Here is a 24,186-nt window from a genome sequence, read left to right on the forward strand (position 1 = left end):
GGTGAGGTGATGGGTGAGGAGAGAGACGAGGTGAGGTGATGGGTGAGGAGGGAGACGAGGTGAGGTGATGGGTGAGGAGGGAGACGAGGTGAGGTGATGAGTGAGGAGGGGAACGAGGTGAGGTGATGGGTGAGGAGAGAGACGAGGTGAGGTGATGAGTGAGGAGGGGAACGAGGTGAGGTGATGAGTGAGGAGAGAGACGAGGTGAGGTGATGGGTGAGGAGAGAGACGAGGTGAGGTGATGGGTGAGGAGGGAGACGAGGTCAGGTGATGGGTGAGGAGGGAGACGAGGTGAGGTGATGGGTGAGGAGGGAGACGAGGTGAGGTGATGGGTGAGGAGGGAGACGAGGTGAGGTGATGGGTGAGGAGAGAGACGAGGTGAGGTGATGAGTGAGGAGGGAGGCGAGGTGAGGTGATGGGTGAGGAGGGAGACGAGGTGAGGTGATGGGTGAGGAGAGAGACGAGGTGAGGTGATGGGTGAGGAGGGAGACGAGGTGAGGTGATGGGTGAGGAGGGAGACGAGGTGAGGTGATGGGTGAGGAGGGAGACGAGGTGAGGTGATGAGTGAGGAGAGAGACGAGGTGAGGTGATGGGTGAGGAGGGAGACGAGGTGAGGTGATGGGTGAGGAGGGAGACGAGGTGAGGTGATGAGTGAGGAGAGAGACGAGGTGAGGTGATGGGTGAGGAGAGAGACGAGGTGAGGTGATGGGTGAGGAGGGAGACGAGGTGAGGTGATGGGTGAGGAGGGAGACGAGGTGAGGTGATGGGTGAGGAGGGAGACGAGGTGAGGTGATGAGTGAGGAGAGAGACGAGGTGAGGTGATGAGTGAGGAGGGGAACGAGGTGAGGTGATGGGTGAGGAGAGAGACGAGGTGAGGTGATGAGTGAGGAGGGAGACGAGGTGAGGTGATGGGTGAGGAGGGAGACGAGGGGAGGTGATGAGTGAGGAGAGAGACGAGGTGAGGTGATGGGTGAGGAGGGAGACGAGGTGAGGTGATGGGTGAGGAGAGAGACGAGGTGAGGTGATGAGTGAGGAGGGAGACGAGGTGAGGTGATGGGTGAGGAGGGAGACGAGGTGAGGTGATGGGTGAGGAGGGAGACGAGGTGAGGTGATGAGTGAGGAGAGAGACGAGGTGAGGTGATGAGTGAGGAGGGGAACGAGGTGAGGTGATGGGTGAGGAGAGAGACGAGGTGAGGTGATGAGTGAGGAGGGAGACGAGGTGAGGTGATGAGTGAGGAGAGAGACGAGGTGAGGTGATGGGTGAGGAGGGAGACGAGGGGAGGTGATGAGTGAGGAGAGAGACGAGGTGAGGTGATGGGTGAGGAGGGAGACGAGGTGAGGTGATGGGTGAGGAGGCAGGTGAGGTGATGGGTGAGGAGGGAGACGAGGTGAGGTGATGGGGAGAGGTTGATGAGGTTGTGAGGGTGGTGAGGAACGAGATTTTACAGATTCCAACCTTACTGATGTCGATGGCGGTCCGCGGGGCGCCCGTGGTGCTCGAGGGCGACATCGCCGAGGCGGCGCTTGGGCCTCCACGCGGGCGGTGGCGACCACGAGGACGACTCGGAGACAGCCGCCATCGCTGGGGGGGGGGGGGTTTCCCGCGCTTTTAGAGACGTGTGATGTCACCCCCTTGCCCCCGTTCACCCCCTCCCCTCCCTTCGTCGCTAAGCGATGGTGACGTCACCACGGTGCCTGCTGTGCCAGGCGAGTTGCAGGATGAGGTCACGGGACAGGTGAGGCGATGGTGAGGCGATGATGGGTGAGGCGGCGATGGGTGAGGAGGCGATGGGTGAGGAGAGACGAGTGGACGGCGGGGGACAAAGCCTGGCTTGATTGCCCCCAGGTGCCAGTGTCCACGTCAACCACACTTCTTAAACCATGGCGGGGCCCCGTCGAAATTGTTGAGGTTCGGCCCCACTGCATTAAAATCCGATGGGGAAAGCGTCGTTGGTTTGTCCACCCCTCCCGGTTGAAGCCTTTCGTTGCGCCGCGCGTTCCCACGTCACACACATCATGGGGGCCGAGCGTGCGACGCATCCGACGAGCCGAGTGATGCCTCGTTGGTGCCAGGGGCGGTTTCTTCATTAGGGCGATTGGGCGACGCACCACCAATGTCATTCAACCACAGAGTCACGCTAGCCGTCACTGTGCCTCTGGATATAGTCCAATCAGCGTCATGCTACGTTCTGTGGAGTACCGCCTCTTTTTGGGCGATTTCCCTCCAGCTGAGAATCGCCCCGAGTGGCCCCAGCATATTTATGGGAAATGACAAACCTGTTCTTCATGTGAGGACAGCTGCTTGCGTTGTCGCCGAAACGTCGTGAGAATTATTATGTTTTATTTTTATTATTTCCATTCTACGTGACTTTACCGAAAGAACCAAGAAGATGAGTACATGTAGCCGTAAGATGCACCTAGCCTGGCACAAGCGCTGTGGTGACGTCACCACCACTGAGTGGCGAACGGCAGCTCTCTTGGAAATCAATTGTCGTCGGCTTCGAATCGATTCAAGTGTTGTTAATCGATGTCTCCCCACTCGCGTCATCACGCCGAGATGGCGTGCAAGCGGTTGTTTTCCGCCTCCGGGACAAAAAATGAAGTGATCTTGTCATACGCTCAAATGTTTTTAAAGGACGTTCTCAGAGTTTGAAAATATTCAGTTGAGTCATATCGAATTACAATTTACGTTAACTCCAAAGTCGCATTCAATGTTACAAAAGTAGTGCGCACAACCTGCTGGGGTGGGGGGGTGGCAAGGCGCTATGTGAGTTGCCGCTCGCCCATTGATCGGGACTCGGTGCGTGACGTCGCCGCGCGGTTGGGAGACGCGGGACGCGCGGGGCGAGTGGAGACAGCGGTGCAGGTAACAGTCAACTAAAACTATTCAAAACTATATTCAGTATTTTTATATTTTACCAGCTAAGGCTCCACACTGAGCTGTATTATAGCTCTTTTTCAGAATCGACCTGACTACCACATTATACCTCAACGGAAGTGGCGTATCATCGCGTGTAAATTTATAGCAGCGTTGATTCTTAATGTGGAGGGAAAAACCCGGAAAAAAATCCACGCGAACACGGGGAGAGAGAGAGACACGCAAACTCAAAATATACAGCCGAAGTCGGGGTTGGGATAGAACCGACGACCTCCTGTATACCAAGCGACGTAGCTACCATCTCGCCAGCGCGTCCACACACGCGGTGCGACACGAGAACACTACGGGCAGTGAGCGTCCCGCATCAGTCAGAGCCAGAATTGTGTGTGCGTGGGGAGGGGTAGCGTCGTGGTTAGCGGTCCTGGGCCTCTCCTAGGTCGACTCGGTTTCAATGTAAGAACCTGGTACGGTGTGTAGAAACATCGCCACTGGGAGACAAACGCGGTCGCGCGTGGTGTTGGCCGCCCGCCCGCCCCCTCACCCCCTCGCGTGGCCTTCGTGGGTGCTGCTCGCTACCAGCACTTGCCCCGACAGTCTGTTAAGGCGACATGGAGGATCTTTTTTGCGTGCTACCAGATGTTGATTGGCGAATGGATGCTCTGTTCGAATCGGGTCAACCTCGACACCTGTAAATACGCGACACGCAAATGAGCACTCGTCGACAGTGGAAATTGCTACTAACCATTTAGAAAGTTTCAGCTGTGGTTTCTTCCAAATCGGACTGCTGATGGAGACACTGAATGTCTAAACCGGTCCAGAGTTTGCTTGCGTTGAACCCATGCTGTCTGAGCTGCGCTCCCAAAAGGCCGATATACATAGTTGTTTTGTACGTAGAGGGACATATATATGTGCAGGAGGCGTAATGTCTTTTGTTACAGCAGAAATCCAATAATTCGCGATGTCGTAATCTACAAATCCCTGTAATTCGGGGATTTGTGATTCGCGATTTGCTTCCGTAATCCAGCAATGTCGTCTTTTGGGTTTGTATCAGTATAGACTAGCTGTGCTCACGCGATCTGTTAGGAAGTATTTAGCATGTATTTACTTGGATATCAAGTATCATAAATAATGTACGCATTGGCGATACAACACCGGTACAGCATAACATAACGGTGGTCATAATAAATTAAATAATAACATACAGGTATAAATGAAATAGCAACAAAAATCTAACCAGAAAACTATAGACAGACATATAAGCAGACGGATATCACCAAGATACATAGAGAGAGAGTAACACATAGGCACAGAGAGGAAAGTAATTGTTGGAGGCAGTACAGAAAGTAGACTTCAATCCTCTGTGAATGCTTCTCAGGCTCATGCTCTGCACCCTGCATCGTCAGAATCTACGTTCACTTAGCTGCCCTAGGTCAACTAGGCCAAAAATGTATACTTTATACAGTCGGGTGTGTCAACATTAGAAAGACATTGTTTTTGCAACAGCAATCCAATAAACATTCTGCCAGCCTTCAGGGTTGCTCGCCTAGAATACCCCCCCCACCAGCCAGAAGGCTATATGGCTTAAAGGTGGATCTTATTATCCCTTTTATGATTTAGCATTATCCCTGCTGGGTCCACCATCGGAGACCCATCGCTCTCATTTACAGGCACGCCGAGCCGGGCTGGCCGGTCGGCATGGTGCGGTGAAGTCGCTTCGTGAACCAGCCACGTGCGGGAGAATATGGCGAAGGCACGAACACTTATTGACCCGTAGTGGGATGTTTTTGTTTGTTTTGTACCGGGTCACTGGGGTTGTCTGCCGCTTTTATCACAAAGAGCCACGGGGTCTTCTTTAATGTCCACGTGGGTAGACGCGAGATCGGTTGAAACGTCTCGCGTGAAGGATGGCACCGCTGACTCTGCGCACACACGGGTTCGAGTCCAGGCCAGGGGGGAGAGACACCAACCGACTACCGATGATATGGCACAGGGCGATGGGCGATCGTGCGCGTGGTGGGCGCGTGTCCACTGTTGGCTGTGGTGGTGGACGCGGTAGCGTGCGACTTGGCGATTGTTTCTACGATCTGGGCGGCGTCTGTGTAGAAGTATGGCGGATTTTGCACTGCGCGACAAATCCGTTGACCTGATTCCCGCTCACGGCCAACATTGGTGGCAAATATTTCCACCGGTGCTGAACTCCCCCCATATCAACTCAAAGTGAAATGAGTTCCTGGTGTGGTGTGTAATATCACTAGATTAACGTGTCCAAAACACCCCATTTTATGCCGTGTTGGCGTTCATAGGTGTTCAATAACAGCACTTGCCCCTGCGGTCTGTTGAGGCTATGCAGGGATCTTTGTCTTTGTTACATTCTGCCCGACTGAAATGTCCATATACCGTAGCAGTCATTGGAATCAACATGAATGTCAGAATATTATAACTTAATGAAACCGGTTGTGTGATTTTTTTTTATATTCTAGGAATACCTGTTTTAAATACAACAGGATGTTTCACAGATAAAGTTACGTTAGTAATGATGATGTTGATGGTAGTGATAGCATTGTGAGTGATGATTGTATTTATTTTGGTAGGGGTAATGATGTTGATGATGGTGGTTGTTGTTTGGGGTAGTTATGATGATGATGGTGTTGGTAATGGTGACAATCGTTCATGATTTACATGATTATGATATAGTCACAATAATGATTATGACGTTCATGATCACGATGATAATGGCGGTGATGACTATGATGATGTTGATTGTTGGAGGAGGTTATGAGGATGCCGACAATGGGGGAGATGATAATGATGTCATTGTAATGACAACAATAGTCATGCTGTTGGTATTGCATTGTTATGGTGATCATGATGATTTTCCCACGTGTACACGTGCAGCCCTTTGATCAATCCACAGCTGAATGAGTGCTTTCCCACACCATACAGATTATGGGGACTATTTGACGATCGTCTCTGTGGCGAGGCCTTAAATAGACAGAGGGGGGCGGAGAGAGGGAGGGGTTAGAGAAACGTCGTATGCTATTATTTAATTTATTATTTTATCTTTATACGTGACTTTACCGAAAGAACCAAAGAGTAATTCCTGCAGTCACGAAAGCTCCAAATTAAGATAACGGTGGTCCTCATGAAGCAGTCTGACGATGTCGCTGTTGCCCCTTGAGTGAGCTGCAGAACTCTCCATCACAAGTTGCACTTAGATTCAGTAGCTACTTTCCCCATTCGAACATGTGATGACACCCTGAGTCCTATAATATTTTAATACCACCGTCCGACGAGCAATGATTCCGGAAATTATTCGAAGAACCGTCCGACCAAGTCTAGGGCACGAGGAGTCAAATCTTGCCTTTGGAACACGGAGCCAGTCAATCGCAATCAGACTTGTGCTGCTATACGGCAACAGACTGTGAAGCTTTGTGTTCAGCTGCTCATACCATTGGTCTTCCGATTGATTTTGTCGCACAGACGCAATATTTTCTGACCGGGGTTGTGAATTGCGGGAAAATAAAAATGTATTCCAAATTTTTTGTTATGATACTGTACCGCGCACCAGCGGTGTACCGCCAATACGGTGTAATGCAAGGACATCTTCTAATATAGACCCACATGAAACATTTAACACGTAGGCTTTCGCGACCAATATAATTCATAATAGAGGTTTTTGGGAAACGTCGTACTCAGATTGTCAACGTTGTGGCTTGGCTCTCCAACAAACTGGTGTGATGTACTCGTGACGTATTGGCATGTTCTGTTTACGTGACAACCCTTACTACTTTGCTGTGTCGGGGGGTGGCGGGTTTAACGACACATTTCTGTATTTACGCGATCTAACCCAAAAAACCTCTATTATGGACATTGAAGATGTTGCACCATTTGGGTGTTAGAAAACGCGTAATAAAAAAAATCAGTGATTTTATTTCATGTAATTAATGCAACTGTGCAGTTAATTCATCCCATAATCCATAGCATACGTCAGCGTAAACATGTTTTCAAGGGGATTGTTTAACGACTCTCCACGGTGTACCGCAGGTTACAGGACCCACGATTTGATCCCCCACAGGAACGCGGATTATTGGATTATTATTGGACTTACATTTTTCACAATGACGATACAGTATTAATTATTTTATTTAGTATACTATATAATATTGTATATGTTTACAGCTAATTATCATACTCCACATGTACATTACTACTAATATAGCACTATATAGCACTTTATAAGTGGCTCTACATGTGGAGAATGTTATGCATACCAGACAAAATTATTTGTAGCATCGTTGTGCAGAATATAAGTACAGTAATAATAAATAAGCAATGTCTCCTTCAAATATCTGTCCCTCTACGTAATTTTATTTTTTATATTAACCAAGTGTACTGATGCACCAATGAGCTCAAACAACAATAATTAGCACGTTAAATGCTTGTGGACATGACAATTCACCTTTTTCGAGAGTCTTATGACATAATCTTGGCTAGTTTGTTATGTAGTCTAACCAAAATAACTATTGTAAATAACCACCCAGGAATGTCTGTCCTTAACGCTCGTGACCTCACTCCACATCGACCAGCCCGCCTCATTAATATTCATGAGCAGGTGACGTCCTCCAAATGGACCCCCCACCCCTCCTTACTGGCGGAGCTAGTGGGGGGTGGGGTGGCACGTGCCCCCCCCAATGATCCGATCTAAATCCCTAATTTCGATCGGATCATTGGGGTTTATTAGTAATAAATCGGCATTTTGCGACCCCCACTGCCACTGTATAGCATATTATTATGTGCCAGGGACTCTATGAGATGATAGGACAATAGTCTGAGTCCATAATTGGCAACAAGTAACGTCAAAGCAGTTATAAGTGACTCACAGAATTGTGCGCAGTTGCGTATACAGTACACGACTTCCCTGAAGGCATATCTTAAGTGAGCGCGATGCCGATCACACACAGTTCGAATTCGACCCTCGATTGATGGCTGCACACATCGCCGCACACGCGTCGAATAAAAAGCAAGGGACAAGTCCTTACTTACTAATAACTATCATTTTTCATTGCTGGAGGAGTTGCCACCCCTACCTGAAAATCCTGGCTCCGCCATTTCCCCTCATTAATAATCAAAAACGGGTAACTTCACTCAATATGGAGTACTCCCCCTGCCCCTTACTAATAACACTGTAAGAAAAATTGTCCCTGGGTCGTAAGTGTTATTTTCTAATTGCGTATGCCTCAAAAGTACAGAAAATGGCTATTCCCCCCAAAAACTTCGCTTTTGTGACCAGGACAGTGATATTTTTAAATGTACCTATTTTCATTGAGCATTCCAGATAGATTCAGTGCGGAGTAAACTTGGAGTAACTTCGAGAACATTCTAGAACTTTCCAGTAATATAAATACTAGTATAAATACAGGGGCCTTAAGCCCACCAGTTCAGTTTAGTTCCAGCTGCCGAAGTGGATATATATCTGCATTTTTCTGAGATGGCATTAAGCGGCTGCAAGCATCCGGCAGACGCATTTTGCTATGTCTGCAGCCAATTTATCAATACAAGAGCGAAAAAGTACTCTGTTGAAGCATCTGCTAAGATGTGTGAGGCCCACAAGGCATATTTACGATATTTCGGCATGTCTGTCGGGGATCAAGACAAACCCTGGGCACCTCATTTCACCTGCCAGCAATGCAAAAAAACTATGGAATGTAAGATGGACAATTGTTGCTCGGAATTTTATATTATAAAATATAAAAAAATTGTAAAACTTTTTTATTTGAAAATGTTTTACAATTTTCAATGCAAGTCAGAGAGCGAGGAAGACGTAGATCCAGATGACATTTTCAGAGGTGGAGCCGAGGAGAGAAACCAAAAAGACCTCAACGACTTGATCAGAGATCTTAGTCGCACCAAGTCCAATGCTGAGCTTTTGATGTCTCGGCTCAAGCAGTGAAACTGGTTGAATGCAAGTGTGCAAGTCGCAGATCAGAGGAAGCGTCACCAACCTTTTTGCAGCTTCTTCACCCGTCAAGATGGGCTCTGCTTCTGCCACAATGTGACCAGTCTGTTCGAGGCAATCGGAATCGCCTGTAACCAGAATGAGTGGCGCCTCTTCATTGATAGCTCATCCAGGAGCCTCAAAGCCATGCTGCTCCGTAATGGTAACAAGTACCCGTCTCTTCCCCTGGCTCGCTCGGTGCACCTCAAAGAGGATTACAACAGCATCAAGACCTTGCTGGATGCCTTGAAGTATGATGAGTATGGCAGGGAGGTCATCGTAAACTTAAAAATGGTGGCATTCCTGAAAGGTCTCCAAGGCGGTTTTACCAAGTTTCCCTGCTATTTTTGCCTTTGGGACAACAGGGACACCAAGGCGCACTACCACAGGCGGGACTGACCACAGCGGACCGAGTTCTCTGTGGGGAGGAACAAGGTCAAGTGGGAGCCACTGGTGGACCCCCGGAAGGTGCTGATGCCACCACGGCACATCAAAGTGGGCCTTATGGAGCAATTTGTCAGAGCTGTAGATAAGGAGTCTGCAGCCTTCAAGTACCTTCAAGACTACAGTGGAACCTCGGTATACGTCGTTAATTCGTTCCAGAAGGTAGGACTTATACCGAAAATGACGTATACCAAACGATTTTTTCCCATAAGAAATAAATGGAAAGGAAATAATCCGTTCCAGAGGAAAATAAATTATATTTTATATGGCATATTATACATTAATGGGGTTGTATAAAATAATTTTGACACTAATTACGAAAATGCTTACAGAAGCCACGTGACCGCGCTGCTGCCAGCTGTGCTGGCCACGTGGCGTGTCTCAACCCCGCAAGTAGCACGCGCCTCGACCTGGGGCCCTCCATGGGGGCAGCCCCCCACGTCCCCCGCCCCTCTCCTCTACGTCCCCCGCCCCTCTCCACCACGCTACCCTGCCCCTTTTCCCCACATTCCCCGCCCCTCTCCCCCACGCCACGCCACCCCGCCCCTCCCCCCCACGTCCCCCGCCTCCCCCCGCTACACCACCACTCTCGCTTTGTTTCAGTCGTGAACGGGGCATACGCGGGTACTGTACGCGGTGACTCATCCCGACCCACACAAGTTTTAGCAAAGGCGTCGTATCCCAAGCAAGACGTCGTATCCCAAGATATATTTTTTATACGTATACGACGTATACCAAATTCGACGTATTCCAAAGCGGTTGTATACCGAGGTTCCACTGTACTTCCCGAAGCTGTCTGAGGCAAAGGTGAAAGCTGGTGTTTTCGTCGAATCACAGATAAAGAAGATCCTGGAGTGCAATGAATTCCCCAAGAAGCTCACAAGTAAGGAGAAAGCGGCTTGGAACAGCTTTGTCGCAGTCGTTCGGGGCTTCCTGGGAAATCACAAGGCCGAAAACTATGTGGAGCTGGTTGAGACTCTGGTGAAGAACGATGGCACAATGGGCTGTAGGATGTCCCTCAAAGTCCATTTCCTTGATGCTCATCTTGATAAATTCAAGGAGAATATGGCAGCGCATTCGGAGGAAATGGGCGAGCGCTTCCACCAGGATATACTGGACTTTGAACGCCGCTACCAAGGACAGTATAATGAGAACATGATGGGAGGCTACATTTGGGGGCTGATTCATGAAAGTAATTTACAGTATAATTGTAAATCTCCAAAAACTACTCACTTCTAAATCTTTTGTAATAATTTTTGTATTACTTTAGTATAAATACATGTTAATTTCGATTCATATGTTTTTTTTTCTGACTTTATGTGAACGAAAAGACACAAATTCGCCGGTTTTCTCATTGAAAATAGGTACATTTCTAAATATCACTGTCCTGGTCACAAAACCAAAGTTTGTGGGGAATAATAGCCATTTTCTATACTTTTTAGGCAGAAGCAATTCAAAAATAACACTTACTACCCAGGGACAAAAATTGTGTTACACATAGTGTAGTCATGCGTAAGTGATGTCACTCCACATCGAACAGCCCCCCTAATTAATAATCATGAGCAGGTGACGTCACTCCACATCGAACAGCCCCCCTAATTAATAATCATAAGGTGACGTCCTCCAAATGGACACCTCCCCCCATTCATAATAATTAGCGGCTGACGTCACTCCACATGGGGGGCCGAGGTGCCTCCTCCCCCCTCCTCAGCGTTAACTTACAAACCTCACTACAAAGGCAAAAGTCTCAAGTCAAGCAATCTCCGTAATGCTATTGAGACATCAAAGTAAAAAGGACGTCATGATGAACAAGGGATTATAACCTTAAAATGAAATAGGTCTGTGTCACTGCGCCCTTACAAATTGCACACGCATTGATGCAATGAATATCACGTCGCGGTCTGCTTTTCACTTGCAAGTTTCAGATTAACTGCAATACACCCGTCCTTGGAAGGGCTAAAGGCTAGTTGTAAATAATTGAGCAGTTTTACATACAGTGAAGGAAAAAAGTATTTGATCCCCTGCTGATTTTGTACGTTTGCCCACTGACAAAGAAATGATCAGTCTATAATTGTTATGGTAGGTTTATTTGAACAGTGAGAGACAGAATAACAACAACAAAATCCAGAAAAAACGCATGTCAAAAATGTTATAAATTGATTTGCATTTCAATGATGGAAATAAGTATTTGACCCCTCTGAAAAACATGACTTAGTACTTGGTGGCAAACCCCTTGTTGGCAATCACAGTGGTCAGACGTTTCTTGTAGTTGACCACCAGGTTTGCACACATCTCAGGAGGGATTTTGTCCCACTCCTCTTTGCAGATCTTCTCCAAGTCATTAAGGTTTCGAGGCTGACGTTTGGCAACTCGAACCTTCAGCTCCCTCCACAGATTTTCTATTGGATTAAGGTCTGGACACTGGCTAGGCCACTCCAGGACCTGAATGTGCTTCTTCTTGAGCCACTCCTTTGTTACCTTGGCCGTGTGTTTTGGGTCATTGTCATGCTGGAATACCCATCCACGACCCATTTTCAATGCCCTGGCTGAGGGAAGGAGGTTCTCACCCAAGATTTGACAGTACATGGCCCCGTCCATCGTCCCTTTGATGCGGTGAAGTTGTCCTGTCCCCTTAGCAGAAAAACACCCCCAAAGCATAATGTTTCCACCTCCATGTTTGACGGTGGGGATGGTGTTCTTGGGGTCATAGGCAGCATTCCTCCTCCTCCAAACACGGGAGTTGAGTTGATGCCAAAGAGCTCCATTTTGGTCTCATCTGACCACAACACTTTCACCCAGTTGTCCTCTGAATCATTGACAAACTTCAGACGGGCATGTATATGTGCTTTCTTGAGCAGAGGGATCTTGCGGGCGCTGCAGGATTTCAGTCCTTTACGGCGTACTGTGTTACCAACTGTTTTCTTGGTGTCTATGGTCCCAGTTGCCTTGAGATCATTGACAAGATTCTCCCGTGTATTTCTGGGCTGATTCCTCACCGTTCTCATGATCATTGCAACTCCACGAGATGAGATCTTGCATGGAGCCCCAGGCCGAGGGAGATTGACAGTTATTTTGTGTTTCTTACATTTGCGAATAATCGCACCAACTGTTGTCACCTTCTCACCAAGCTGCTTGACGATGGACTTGTAGCCCATTCCAGCCTTGTGTAGGTCTACAATCTTGTCCCTGACATTCTTGGAGAGCTCTTTGGTCTTGGCCATGGTGGAGAGTTTGGAATCTGATTGATTGATTGCTTCTGTGAACAGGTGTCTTTTATACAGGTAACAAGCTCAGATTAGGAGCACTCCCTTTAAGAGTGTGCTCCTAATCTCAGCTTGTTACCTGTATAAAAGACACCTGGGATCCAGAAATCTTTCTGATTGAGAGGAGGTCAAATACTTATTTCCCTCATTGAAATGCAAATCAATTTATAACATTTTTGACATGCGTTTTTTCTGGATTTTGTTGTTGTTATTCTGTCTCTCACTGTTCAAATAAACCTACCATTAAAATTATAGACTGATCATTTCTTTGTCAGTGGGCAAACGTACAAAATCAGCAGGAGATCAAATACTTTGTTCCCTCACTGTATATAAATTGCATTGGCATATGTGGTCATTGACACGGTACAACTAGTCAAGATGGTGTGGTGGTGTTGCAGTGTCAAGAAAAGTGCTTCATGGTGTCTTAAACTCTCTTCTCATTTGACAGCAATTGGAGAGTACAGCCATGTCTTTAGCTGCATGCAGTGAGGCATGGGGCGTCTGCGAGAATGTCGGGAATTCACGGAGCAAGACCAGAAGACCAGAGGTCGAGCCATGCTGCCCACGTCTAGAGAGGTATTTGTGTGCTTGAATAATAATAGTGAAAATTATTGTACAGGCAGACCTCGCTTAGCGCTCAAAATGTGTATGCTGGAGAAGTGGCCACTAATAAAATCGGCGCATAAAGGAGTTCATTAGACAATTGTATATATGGGGATGCATTCCCAACAGCTTTAATTCTTACATGTGTAATGCGAGCGTAGGCTGGGGCTTCGCCGCCCCAGCCCCTAAGCCATCCAGGCGACACGAGCCATCGGGTAAAGGGTTCAAGGGTGGAGCCCGCGGGCGCTAGGGGGTGGTATTATCTGGAAAGTTCTTAAGGGGTGTGGTGAAGGGCAGAGTCTGGGTGACACGGGAAGGGGATATAATGGAGAGCCGGAAGGGGCTCGAGGTCAGTTGGTGAGAGCTGGAAGCTGGACCACGTCGCGGGTCTCCGTGAGCCATCGGCCACGTGGCGACGTGGAGACGGCTCCCAGCGCGCCGTCTGCTAGCGGTGCGCGGGAGCGGGGAAGCGGGACGCCAGCTCACGCGACGCGCCGAGAGCGAGAGAATGGCGTGAGAGCGGGACGCCAGCTCACGCGACGCGCCGCGGAACGTCCGAGAGAGCGGAACGCGAGCTGTCCATATAATGAAGAAATAAACAGACGGAGACACAGTCGCTTCTTCTTGGTTCTTTCGGTAAAGTCACGTAGAAGGGAAATAATAAAATAATAAAAATAAAACATAATAAAATACAATTTTCACGACGTTTCGGCCACAACGCTAGCAGCCGTCCTCAGGTGAAGAACAGGTCTGTCGGAAAGACAGCGTCTGAATGAACACAGTCGCTTGTCGTCGACCTGTATTATTGCACATGTATGAGCAATATATGAGGGCTTCATTGAGGTATTGGTAACAGCACTAATAATACAGATGCTAAAACTTCTTTTGAATAAGTAATATTTTAAAATACTTTTTTTTAAACACGCTTTAATGAAATGTACCGTATGAGTAATGGCAGAACTCCACAACTCCAGGAAGTGGCCCCGAGGCTTGCCATAATGTAAGGGACCGTGGTCAATTACAGCCTACGTAAGTTGAGCGTTGACAATTAGACCCAAGATTGTTTCAAAATATATTTTTTATTTTTTTTGATAGAATATTGTATTGTCATTGATACGGCTATTTTAATACACACAATGGACTGGAAGGACAAGATTAAAGGGCTCGTATAATGCACATGCATAATGTACGTTGACTCATTAATCGCCCCCCCTCCACTTTGCGCAAGAGCGTGAAGTGTGGTCACCACATCTACGCCTCTATATAAGGAACAAAACAGGTGGACTTCTCCACAAATCTGTCTGTCGCCTGATGAAGCTAGTTGTAATATTGGCAAAACATCGTACTCAGATTGTAAATGTTGTGGCTTGGCTCTCCAGCACACCAGTGTGCTGTACTAGTGACAAATTGGCATGTTCTGTTTACATTACAACCCTTACTAGTTGGCTGTGTCGGGTGGTGGTGGATTTTAACGACACATATTTACACGATCTAACAAAACAAACCTCTTATGGATGATATTCGTCGTGAAAGCCTACTTGTTAAACGGGATATTCGATGTCCCCTGTGAAGCCGATGGAGTTTATTTTACGGCTCGTACATCTTAGTATTAACCAGGACGGCCTGTCGGAATAGAACCGCAAACCTCTGCAACAAGTGGCAAATGCACTACCGCTGAGCCACGTCAATTATTTTATTCATAAACTTAGGTTTCCACGGCCAGCGTTATGATGCATAGTTGATTTGTGGGCTTAATTGAGGAGTGTGTATATTCTCCACCTGCTGTACATGGACGACTCGTAGACTGAACTCTTAGTAAGGGCTTGTGCCAGTTTATTAACACAGAGGTAACAAAACACACCAGAGGTAGGTGTCCCTACACTCAGTCCTTGACGAGGACGTCAGCCTCTATCTATTCCTAGCCTGGGCTATCTCTTGGCCTCTCACTCGAGTTGGGATGGGGGCTTATCCAACACCACCCGACCGAGGAGAGCAGCACCCCACGTAATCTTAACCGGCTCTTGCAGACTTCTCTGAGCCCTACCCCTGGCTGTATCTTCGGCTCTCCTACTCGTAGAACCCGGACGGGGGATCAGCCAACACCGTCCGGTCACGAGCAGGAGAGACCTTCTTAAGACGCTCACCATCCCGTGCTCCCACAACGACCCCGCTTTCGCCACGGGGTCCCCCTTAAGTATTTCCCGTGACAGGACGTCATTGCGCCTCACAGCGCTCATGATGTCATGTCGTCATACTACTCTACACATGTGTAGTGAGTGACATTGGGGATGTCACTATATGGTGCCGGACAGCATCGTGTGTGTTGCAGAGTGATGCCGGCTCTAGCAGAGCACGGCGTGCGATGCACTGTGTTGCCTCTGAAGAACTTCTGCAACTCAGTTGGACTCACTACACATGGATTTCCTCCCATAAAATAAAAAACCCCTTCCAATTGAACATGTATTGCTCATCTATCCCAATGCTGGAAATTACTTGCAAAATTACTGAATTCGGATGACACATGCAATCATCATCCCCTCCTGCTGCCAAAAAAATGGCATGACCCTCGTTAAAAATATTCTTGAGACTTAGGATTTTCTGGGTCAGGAAGTGTAACAATAATAAAAATGTCCTTGTCCCTAACTCTTGTTTCTGTCCTCCTGACAGGTGGAGGTGAATGTGAGTGTGCGCCACATGTACCTGTACAGCCGCGAGGTGCGTGGGGTGGTGGCACGTCTCCGCGCCGAGTGTGGGTCACTGTCCGTGCACGCAGTTGCCTTGGCCCACACTCAAGGTGATCTGAACAAGGCCTTGGGACACGTTCGTAATGAGAAACAGGCAAATGTGCAAGCTTCTAGCATGCGATCGCGACGACCTACACGTGAGGTGGTAAGTCTTGAATAATAATAATTTAGTTGACAGTAATAACCCGGTTTATGTCGGGGATGCTTTCCTTAAATGTGCGACAACGAATACTGAAACGACGTAAATCAACGCAATTTTGCCACGAGGACTAAACAATGCGTGCATCTTCATCCTAGACGTATCCGCAACATTACATTCAATTACTAAAAATACTACACTCAATACTAGTTTCGGCAGTAAACGTTAAAACATTATTAGCAGTACATTATGAAAATAAAATCACTAAAATATCATGCGTAATTACTATATTGTACTCCACAGTACAGAACATTTCTTTACGCGCGATGCAAAGTAGTTTGTGTACAGGGTTAGGTGGAGGTGAAGGTTGAGAGGCGACGGTTACGAGAAAGGGCAGACGATGCTGTCAGCGACATGAGTGTGGGTTGAGGCAACGCTAGTCGGGTAGCGGTGGTGTTGATAATAAAGTGACAACGTATTTTCTAAACGATATAAAAGGGGGAGGTGTAAAATCGCAAGGCTTACAGCGCAAGGCTATCACGAAGGCGCAGTACAGCACATATAGTAGTCTGCAGTAGCTACATGTTGTGATGTTGCTTTGTGGAATGCCAATTGAGGAATTTGTCGGTCATTTGTGAATTTGGAAAATTTGAACCGTGACAGCAACACACATTGGCCTACTCTTATCAAACTAGCTTCTTTGCCCATCCTAGGACGGAAGCTGTAATATTTACGAAAAAAATTAGCAGAGTATAATTGTATCTTGTGTTAATTGAATGGCAGTGAATCTTGCACGAAATTATGTCATAAAACACTTCACTGCATTTCACTGTAGCACTATATATAACTTGTTGTATGTTGGTTATGAAAATTTGTTATGTTGTATGCGTGCGTGGGTGAAATTATTATGTTGTATATGTGGGTTATGAATATTCAGTGAAAATAATAATAATCAAATGAAATTTGGCCAAATGTGTAATTATCCGGAAATATGTTAATTTGTGTAATTATGCACATTTAATTATGCCAATTCGAGAGGTAATCGTAGTAATTATGCGAGTGGGTGTAATTATGATAATGCAAGTCGTTATGATAACCAGACCCCGCCTCGGTGACGAGGGTGGGTTATCGATCGGAATAAGGCAATTAATCGTATGCAGTTATGCAGGTGTGGTGTAAGTATGCAAGATTAACTTAGATTAACTCGGCATCGTTGTCTAGGTTCGTCTCATTCTCGCTTATATTTTAGGTCCCCGGTTCACCCCGTTATCGCTTTAACATTTACTGAGTATGTATTAGTGTGTTTATTAAGGTCACCAAGTTCAGATCTCAACGCAGAAGCAGATCTTATGCATATATTTCAGGAAAGAATCACACAACCACTTCTGTATTAATCAATTTATTACTAATTCAACCTCAACTATGATATAGTATGCGAACTCTCAATCCCGGAACGTCAACACGGCATCAATACAGTATCATCAATGATTGTCTGATTTCACTTTGACAACGGCACAGGTATCCCGCATAACGCGATGGTTGTTAGTGAGAGAGAGTCGTTAAAACATGCAAATGCTATGCTAAGAAAAACCTTAACGTTAATGAATGATTACTCAATATTGTTCACGCAGTACCGTACTCCTTATTGATAGGATGCGAGTACGTGCGGCGATTATGACTGAAAGATACTTGAAAGATTATACGGCGATAAAAAAACACAATCAAAAACAGTTATTATTCTTAAAGGCACCAATCTCAACAGATACATCGGCAGGTTATCTGACAACAGAATGGCTCGGAGTAAGGGCCTGCGACGGTGCTCCTTTTCCGAAGATCGTTATCTTATACTAAGTTTACTAATTGGGGACCAGATCACCTGATAAGGATCTGGTGGGCCACCACTCCCCACGTGAGCGTGGCTTGGCGGAAGGAGGTGCCAAGAATCAATTCGTATTGATGGATCTGTTGGGAATTTATGCGATTAAGAGTACAGCCCACTAAGTATTAAAGATAAAAATTACGAACACTCTTATAAACGACGGATGGCCATCACTCGGTCTCGAGTGTTTTTGAGTGGTAAGAGTTGTCTTGAATAGTCAGTGTTCGGAGTCGGTTCTTTATGTCAAACAGACGCCTGGTGGTCGTGTGGTGAGGGGGCGGTGCGCGTCATACGTATCAGTCGCTCCCCTGTCGCCGTGGTGAATTGGTTGGATGCCTGTTGATACGCTGTCGTAGTTCGGAACCCGGTCGGTAGGTGGCGCCCACAGCTCGCTCGCAGCGTGCAATGTTGGGTCGTCAACCAGGGGAAGCACAGAGCCTCGTCGCCAAACCGCGACCGTCGGCGGCAGCAGAGACCTCCGACTCGGCAGAGGTTGGCCCACGCAGGCCGAGTTGAGCTGTCAAGCGGGTCTTGCCCGCCTGCAGAGGAGATGGGGAGCCGCTTGAGTCGAGCCCTGAGAGCCGGCTGAACTCGGCTGAGTCCCAGACGAGCTGAAGAGTCGAGCCGACCCGTTGGTCGCAGCTCGCTCCTGAGTCGACCCTCCCGGTCGAACTGAAGATGAGTCGAGCCGACCCGCTGGTCGCAGCTCGCTCCTGAGTCGACCCTCTCGGTCGAGCTGGTTATGAGCCGAGCCGACCCGCTGGTCGCAGCTCGCTCCTGAGTCGACCCTCCCGGTCGAACTCCTGAGCCGACCCGCTGGTCGAACTCCTGAGCCGACCCGCTGGTCGAACTCCTGAGCCGACCCTGTTGGTCGAACTCCTGAGCCGACCCTGTTGGTCGAACTCCTGAGCCGACCCACTGGTCGAACTCGGCTGATGAGTTGACCCTCCTGGTCGAACTGGTTTCCAATGCTCAGGGTCCTTTCTTTTATGCCGAAAAATCCCTTTAGACCCTGCCCACAAGGCGGGGTTTCTTTTGATTTACTGTGTCAGGATCTGTCCGTGTGTAGGTGTGTCCATGTGTGTGTCCGTACGTCCGTGTGTCCTTGTGTGCATCACCCACGGTATATTCCGTTGTCATATTCCCTCCATAAAATCCACGAGCAAACAATCAGGTGTTACAAATTGCCTCGAGGTCGTCTCTCTGTCTGGGTGCGATATTATCTCTTGTTTGGCCTTCTTCATGAACCAAAACACAGACGTTACAAATCGTCTCATAGGCACCTTTGTCCGTGTTGCACCACCTGGAGGGAGGGGCACACTCCCTCCGACCCTCACTGACGCACAAAGAAATGGGAAAAAGTTTAACATTTGTCCCTTACCATTTCACAGTTATGATTCTGTATGTAACCTAAGGTCTGTCATTTCCCATCGTGGTGCTTGACTCAAGTGGAGGTGTTTCCCCGAGCGTATACACTCCTATCCCGCGCTGCGGGGATACAAAGACGGCCGGGATCTCCCTTTCTCTCCGACCCTGGGTTTAACATCGCTCTTTTATTATGTATTTTATATTCGACCTGGTGGTGATTCATCCCGTTATGCTTCGGGTCGAGTTGTATATAAAGTATTAAAGTATGGAAATAACATTTCATATCAACAACTTTAGCCTACCCTGTTGTTAAATTCCGACTTTAACGTGACTTTAATAGCAATACAGAATAATTGAGCTTTTTGACTTAACTAGGCGAACACGAACTTCTGGTGACCCCCGCAGCCTCGCTGTTCAGCTGAGCCTGCAGCCTTGAGAGAGGCACAACACCCTTATTCTCGTCTCACTGTGGTCATCCAACCTTCTGCGCTGGGAGTGTGATTAATTTCAGGACACAGGCCCCCTCCCCTGTGTACACAGCCTTGAGCTGGGTTTATCTTGGCTCCCTCAGCTGCAGGAGAACAAGGCGTATTTCTCCTCCCTGTGTGCACGTGTTCCAATTAGCTCGAAATCCCTAAACACACAATCAGTGATGACCCCCGGCCTTCTGTGGCCGTGATCTAGACAAAGGCGCCTCTGCTTCCTTCCATTGCCTTCGAGTCGACACTGCCCCATTATTCGCCCATGTGCTGAGGTCATAGATGGTTGGGCTTTTTGCCTTAACTCTGTCTGGCTGACTCTCCCACTGTCTCTGCCGCCTGCACGGTGACGTGTGCCCGTTTATCAGGCCTTATCTTTCCTTGAAGCAAGGTTGCAATTCTGCCATCCTAGCCCTCCTTCAGTTCATTACTCAACAACACCTGGTGTTTTGCAGCCTGCTGCTTCTTGGTGTGTTTTCATTCATTATATCTCAATGATGGAAGAAGGCTAGGATACAACATTCCGCCCTTTTAAAAATGACCAGTGGTCAAATGGCCACGGGTTATTTTAAAAAAAAATGTATACCCTTCTTCCATCATGAACCATCGATTGTCCTCAAGTTTTGCTGCTATTTCCTTACAACGCGCGCGTACGTGTCACAACTTAACATGGTTATATGTGACAAGAGAGAGGAGAAAAAAAAATATATTCTAAAGGAAGGGAAAACGATAAGGGAGGGAGAAATTATTCTATTGACTACGTGTTATAGGAGATATCGTTAAAAAGATAGTTTCCACGGTTATTCTTGGGTGGCATCATCAGGCCTGTTATTGCTCAATCTCGTGTTCCTGAGCTTGAATGGTAGGTGGCTTGTGCCTGCGATTAGTCTTTTAAGTTCGGTATTCATTTTGGCCACATGGTATGTTAAGGTTAGAATAGCCAGGACTAGTATGATCATCCCTGTTGCCCCTGTGATTCCCATCCCCATCTGTTGATTTCGCTGATATCCAGCCTCTTTGGTCGCCCAAGTAAGATCTGTTATGTTAATCTCTGATTCGCTGAGGGATAATTTCACCATATGGAATTCTTTACTGTTCAACAAGTTGGACAGAGTGCTGCTTATCTCAAACTTGTGGCCTCGGAATGTGTCTACTATTTCTACCTCCGCTTGGTGTAGGCTTTTGTCTAGGTTATATAATACCTTGTCCCCTATGCGTACGAATGTTCCTCTTGGTATTGTGACCAGTGCGACGTGGCTTGGAATCGGAACTTCCATGGTTCGTATTTGGTTATCGGAGGCCATTTGGACAGCGATGTGTACCCCGACCAACTCTGCATCCTGGTTTGACTTTGGTCCCAGCTGAAATCCCTCTTGAATCCCTGTGAGTGGGCCAGTTTCCCAAATGACTCCTGACCCAGCGTGAAGCTTGTTCTCCCTCATCTGGGAGCATCCATCGATGTATACCACTGGTAGGTCGGCACATGTCTGCTTCCTGAAGGGCAGGTACCTGTTGTCCTCCGGAGGTATCTTTTCGTCCTCTGCTTCTACGCTGTCAAAGGTACAATCATGTAAATCGGCAAGACCTTGGGCCATTGGACTTTTCTTGTTTTTTGCGTATTTCACTGTGATTGGTAGGCCTTGGAGTGTCAGTGCCCAGCTGGCTATTCGGCTGCTGGTTACGCGGCCCTCTCGAATCTTCTTACTGTTGAGGTATGCCAAGGATTCATGATTCGTTTCCAGGATGATCTTCTCTCCGTTCAACAAGTTCCGAAAATGTTGTATGGCCCAGATGTTTCCAAATATCGCCTTCTCACACTCGGAGAACTTCATCTCCACTCCCCGGAGGGCTTTGCTGGCATAGGCAATAACTCGTTTCTCTGCTTCCTGTCTCTGGTACAGTACCGAGCTGATACTATGATCTGAGTATGCGGTCTCCAGGTAGTATTCTTTCCCTTTCTCTGGGTATGCTAGGCAGGATGCCTCGGTGATCTGTCGTTTTAATTCTTTTTCTGCGGCTTCCTGTTCCTGTCCCCACTCCCATGGTTCGTCTTTTTGCAGTAGTTTGACTAAGGGTCGAACGATTCCTGCGTAGTCGTCCACGAACTGTCGAAGGTAGTTGCAAATCCCTAAGAAGCTCCGAAGGGTCGTGACTGTGGTGGGCGATTTGAGTGCGAGGAGGGCTCCAAGTCTTTTGGTTTGGGGTAACATTCCCTCAGTGCCGACCTGGAGCCCGAGGTAGTCCACCCTTTTGCGTGCCCACTGTCCTTTTTGTATTGAAATCTTTGCGCCTGCTTCCTTTAACTGCTCGAGGGTATGCTGGAGGCTCTCGAGGTGTTCTTCCCAGGAGGAGTCCTTGACCAGTATATCGTCGACATAGACGATGGTACCTCGCTCTTTTGCGTCGTCCATTGCCTTGTGTAGGAATATGTTAAAGTCCGCAGGTGAATTTGAGTATCCAAATGGACATCGGTTCCAAGTATACTGTATTCCATTGAATGTAAATGCCAACTTGTATTGATCCGCTTCTTTCACGGGCATGGTCCAGAAGCCATTTGATAGATCCATGGTGGTGAGAATTTTTGCGCCTTTTATTTGGTTGAGATTCTGGTCGATCTCTGCCATTGGCCATCGAGATAGGGGAACCGTTTTGTTGAGTTGCCTATAGTCGATGGTGAGTCGCCACTTGCCTGTGGGTTTCAATACAGGCCAAATCGGTGAGTTGTAGGTTGAGTTGCATTCTCGAATTATATTCTTCTTGAGTAGGTTCTCCAAGGTTTCTTGGATTGATTCGTAGGCAGCCAGTGGAATCTTGTATTGTTTCACATATACCGCTGGCGCTCCTTCCAGTGTGGGAATAGATACCACGTGTAGGTCGGTTTTGCCGCAATCATAGGGGTCTTCTGAGAACAGGAAGTGGTATTTGTGGAGCAGTTGACGAAGCTCATTTCGTTGAGTGTCGTTCTCGAGGGCGTCTGCTGCTTCAATTTGTTGTTCGATTTGTTCTTCTATTATGGAGACTCCTTGTCCTGGGTCTGGGTCCAAGGCCTTCGTGGTTTCGGGCGGCTCGGTTGAAAGTTCCTTTTGCGTTACTATCGGTTGAGTTGCCTTGGCTTCATCCGAGGGTAATACGCTCTTGCCCTTGTGTTCTCCTTCATCGGTTTGCAGTTCGTCGGTTTGGCCTCCAGGGGGCGGTATATACTCCATGAGGGGACGGTCACTTGGTGATACTGACTCTAAGTCGGCTTCCTTTCGGTCTTCTCTCAGTCTGTTAGTCATTAGCTGAGTGATTCGAATTCCTGCTGGGAGCTCGTCTTCGTTCCTGATTGTCGTTGATAGGTCGTTGAGCTCTTGTGTTATCACTTGGATTCCCGTGGAGTCTCTCATAACGTCTTCCTCTTCTGAGTCCCTTTGTTGCTCCGGCATTGACTGTGCCCAAATTTGTCGGGATTCAAGGTTCATAATGGGTTTCAGGCGATTCATTAGTTCTATCCCAATGATCAGCTCTTTTCCGGGGTTCCGTACGACATCTAGGGGATGGTTCATGTTGATTTTGTTGAACGTCAACTTCGTCATAACTTTGCCCAATGGTCGCATGTGGGTCCCTTCACATCCTGAGTAGGTAAGTTTACTTGGCATCATCTGTAGGGTTTCATTCTTCCTCTGGAGGGCAGTCTGGAGTTCGTCAAATAATTCTCTGGATATCATGGATATTTCTGCTCCAGTATCACAAAGGCCCTGGCTGGTCAGGGTGTCTTGCAGTATTACTTCCACGTGGACTCGTCCGACTGGTCCTACGGGAATCAATTCCCCCAGATGGTACCCTTTTCCCTCTGGTACCACTTCGGTGATTGCTTCGGGGCTTCTTGTCTTCCCTACGTTCACTTGGGCTACCTTTGCGCTGGGTGTGTCCTCCTCCTGTGTGGGTATAGTTGGTATTCTTCCCTTCGCTATTTGCATGGGAGTCTTCATACTCCCTAGGAGCTCTTTTTCCATCCTAATGTGGTGAGCATATCGATTCCTGTTAGCTAACGGTGGTCTATGCTCTATTGTTAGTGGAGGCGGCAGTGGGGGACGATATGGTGACTGGTTTGGTGGGCGTCGGTCTCCGCGGGGTAGGTATGGTCCGTCACTCGCTTTTCCTCCTCCATAATTCCAGCCTCCGCCCTCTTCTGCATTCCATGGTGGTGGCAGCTGTGAGTGCCAGATTCCTCTGGTCTCGTTCCTCCCCCCACGTGGAACGTTATTCAGCGTGTTGTGGACGGGTGTTGATTCTATTGGGTTAGGCGCCCTCTCCTGGGGGAATTCATGTCCACCCCGTGTGGCGCTAATATTATTCCTTGGAGATTCGCTTCCCTCCAGATCGGGGCATTCTTTATCTCTGGTGACGATGTG

The 24,186-nt window shown here is 47.8% G+C and overlaps 1 protein-coding gene across 2 annotated transcripts in view; it reads left to right on the forward strand.

Annotated features, from left to right (window-relative positions):
- The first annotated feature begins 2,757 nt into the window (after positions 1 to 2,757).
- LOC144721845 (tektin-like protein 1) overlaps positions 2,758 to 24,186 on the forward strand; it is a 37,275-nt gene continuing 15,846 nt past the window's right edge. For both annotated transcript variants that reach the window (XM_078599755.1, XM_078599756.1), the window contains exons 1-3: positions 2,758 to 2,866; positions 13,029 to 13,156; positions 15,851 to 16,072. In XM_078599755.1, the coding sequence (XP_078455881.1) occupies positions 13,073 to 13,156; positions 15,851 to 16,072 (306 nt within the window). In that variant the 5' untranslated portion in view covers positions 2,758 to 2,866; positions 13,029 to 13,072. The remainder of the gene's footprint in view (positions 2,867 to 13,028; positions 13,157 to 15,850; positions 16,073 to 24,186) is intronic.

The sequence above is a fragment of the Lampetra planeri genome, chromosome 13, assembly GCF_965212315.1.
Source record: "Lampetra planeri chromosome 13, kcLamPlan1.2.h2, whole genome shotgun sequence".
Classification (NCBI taxonomy): Eukaryota; Metazoa; Chordata; class Hyperoartia; order Petromyzontiformes; family Petromyzontidae; genus Lampetra; species Lampetra planeri.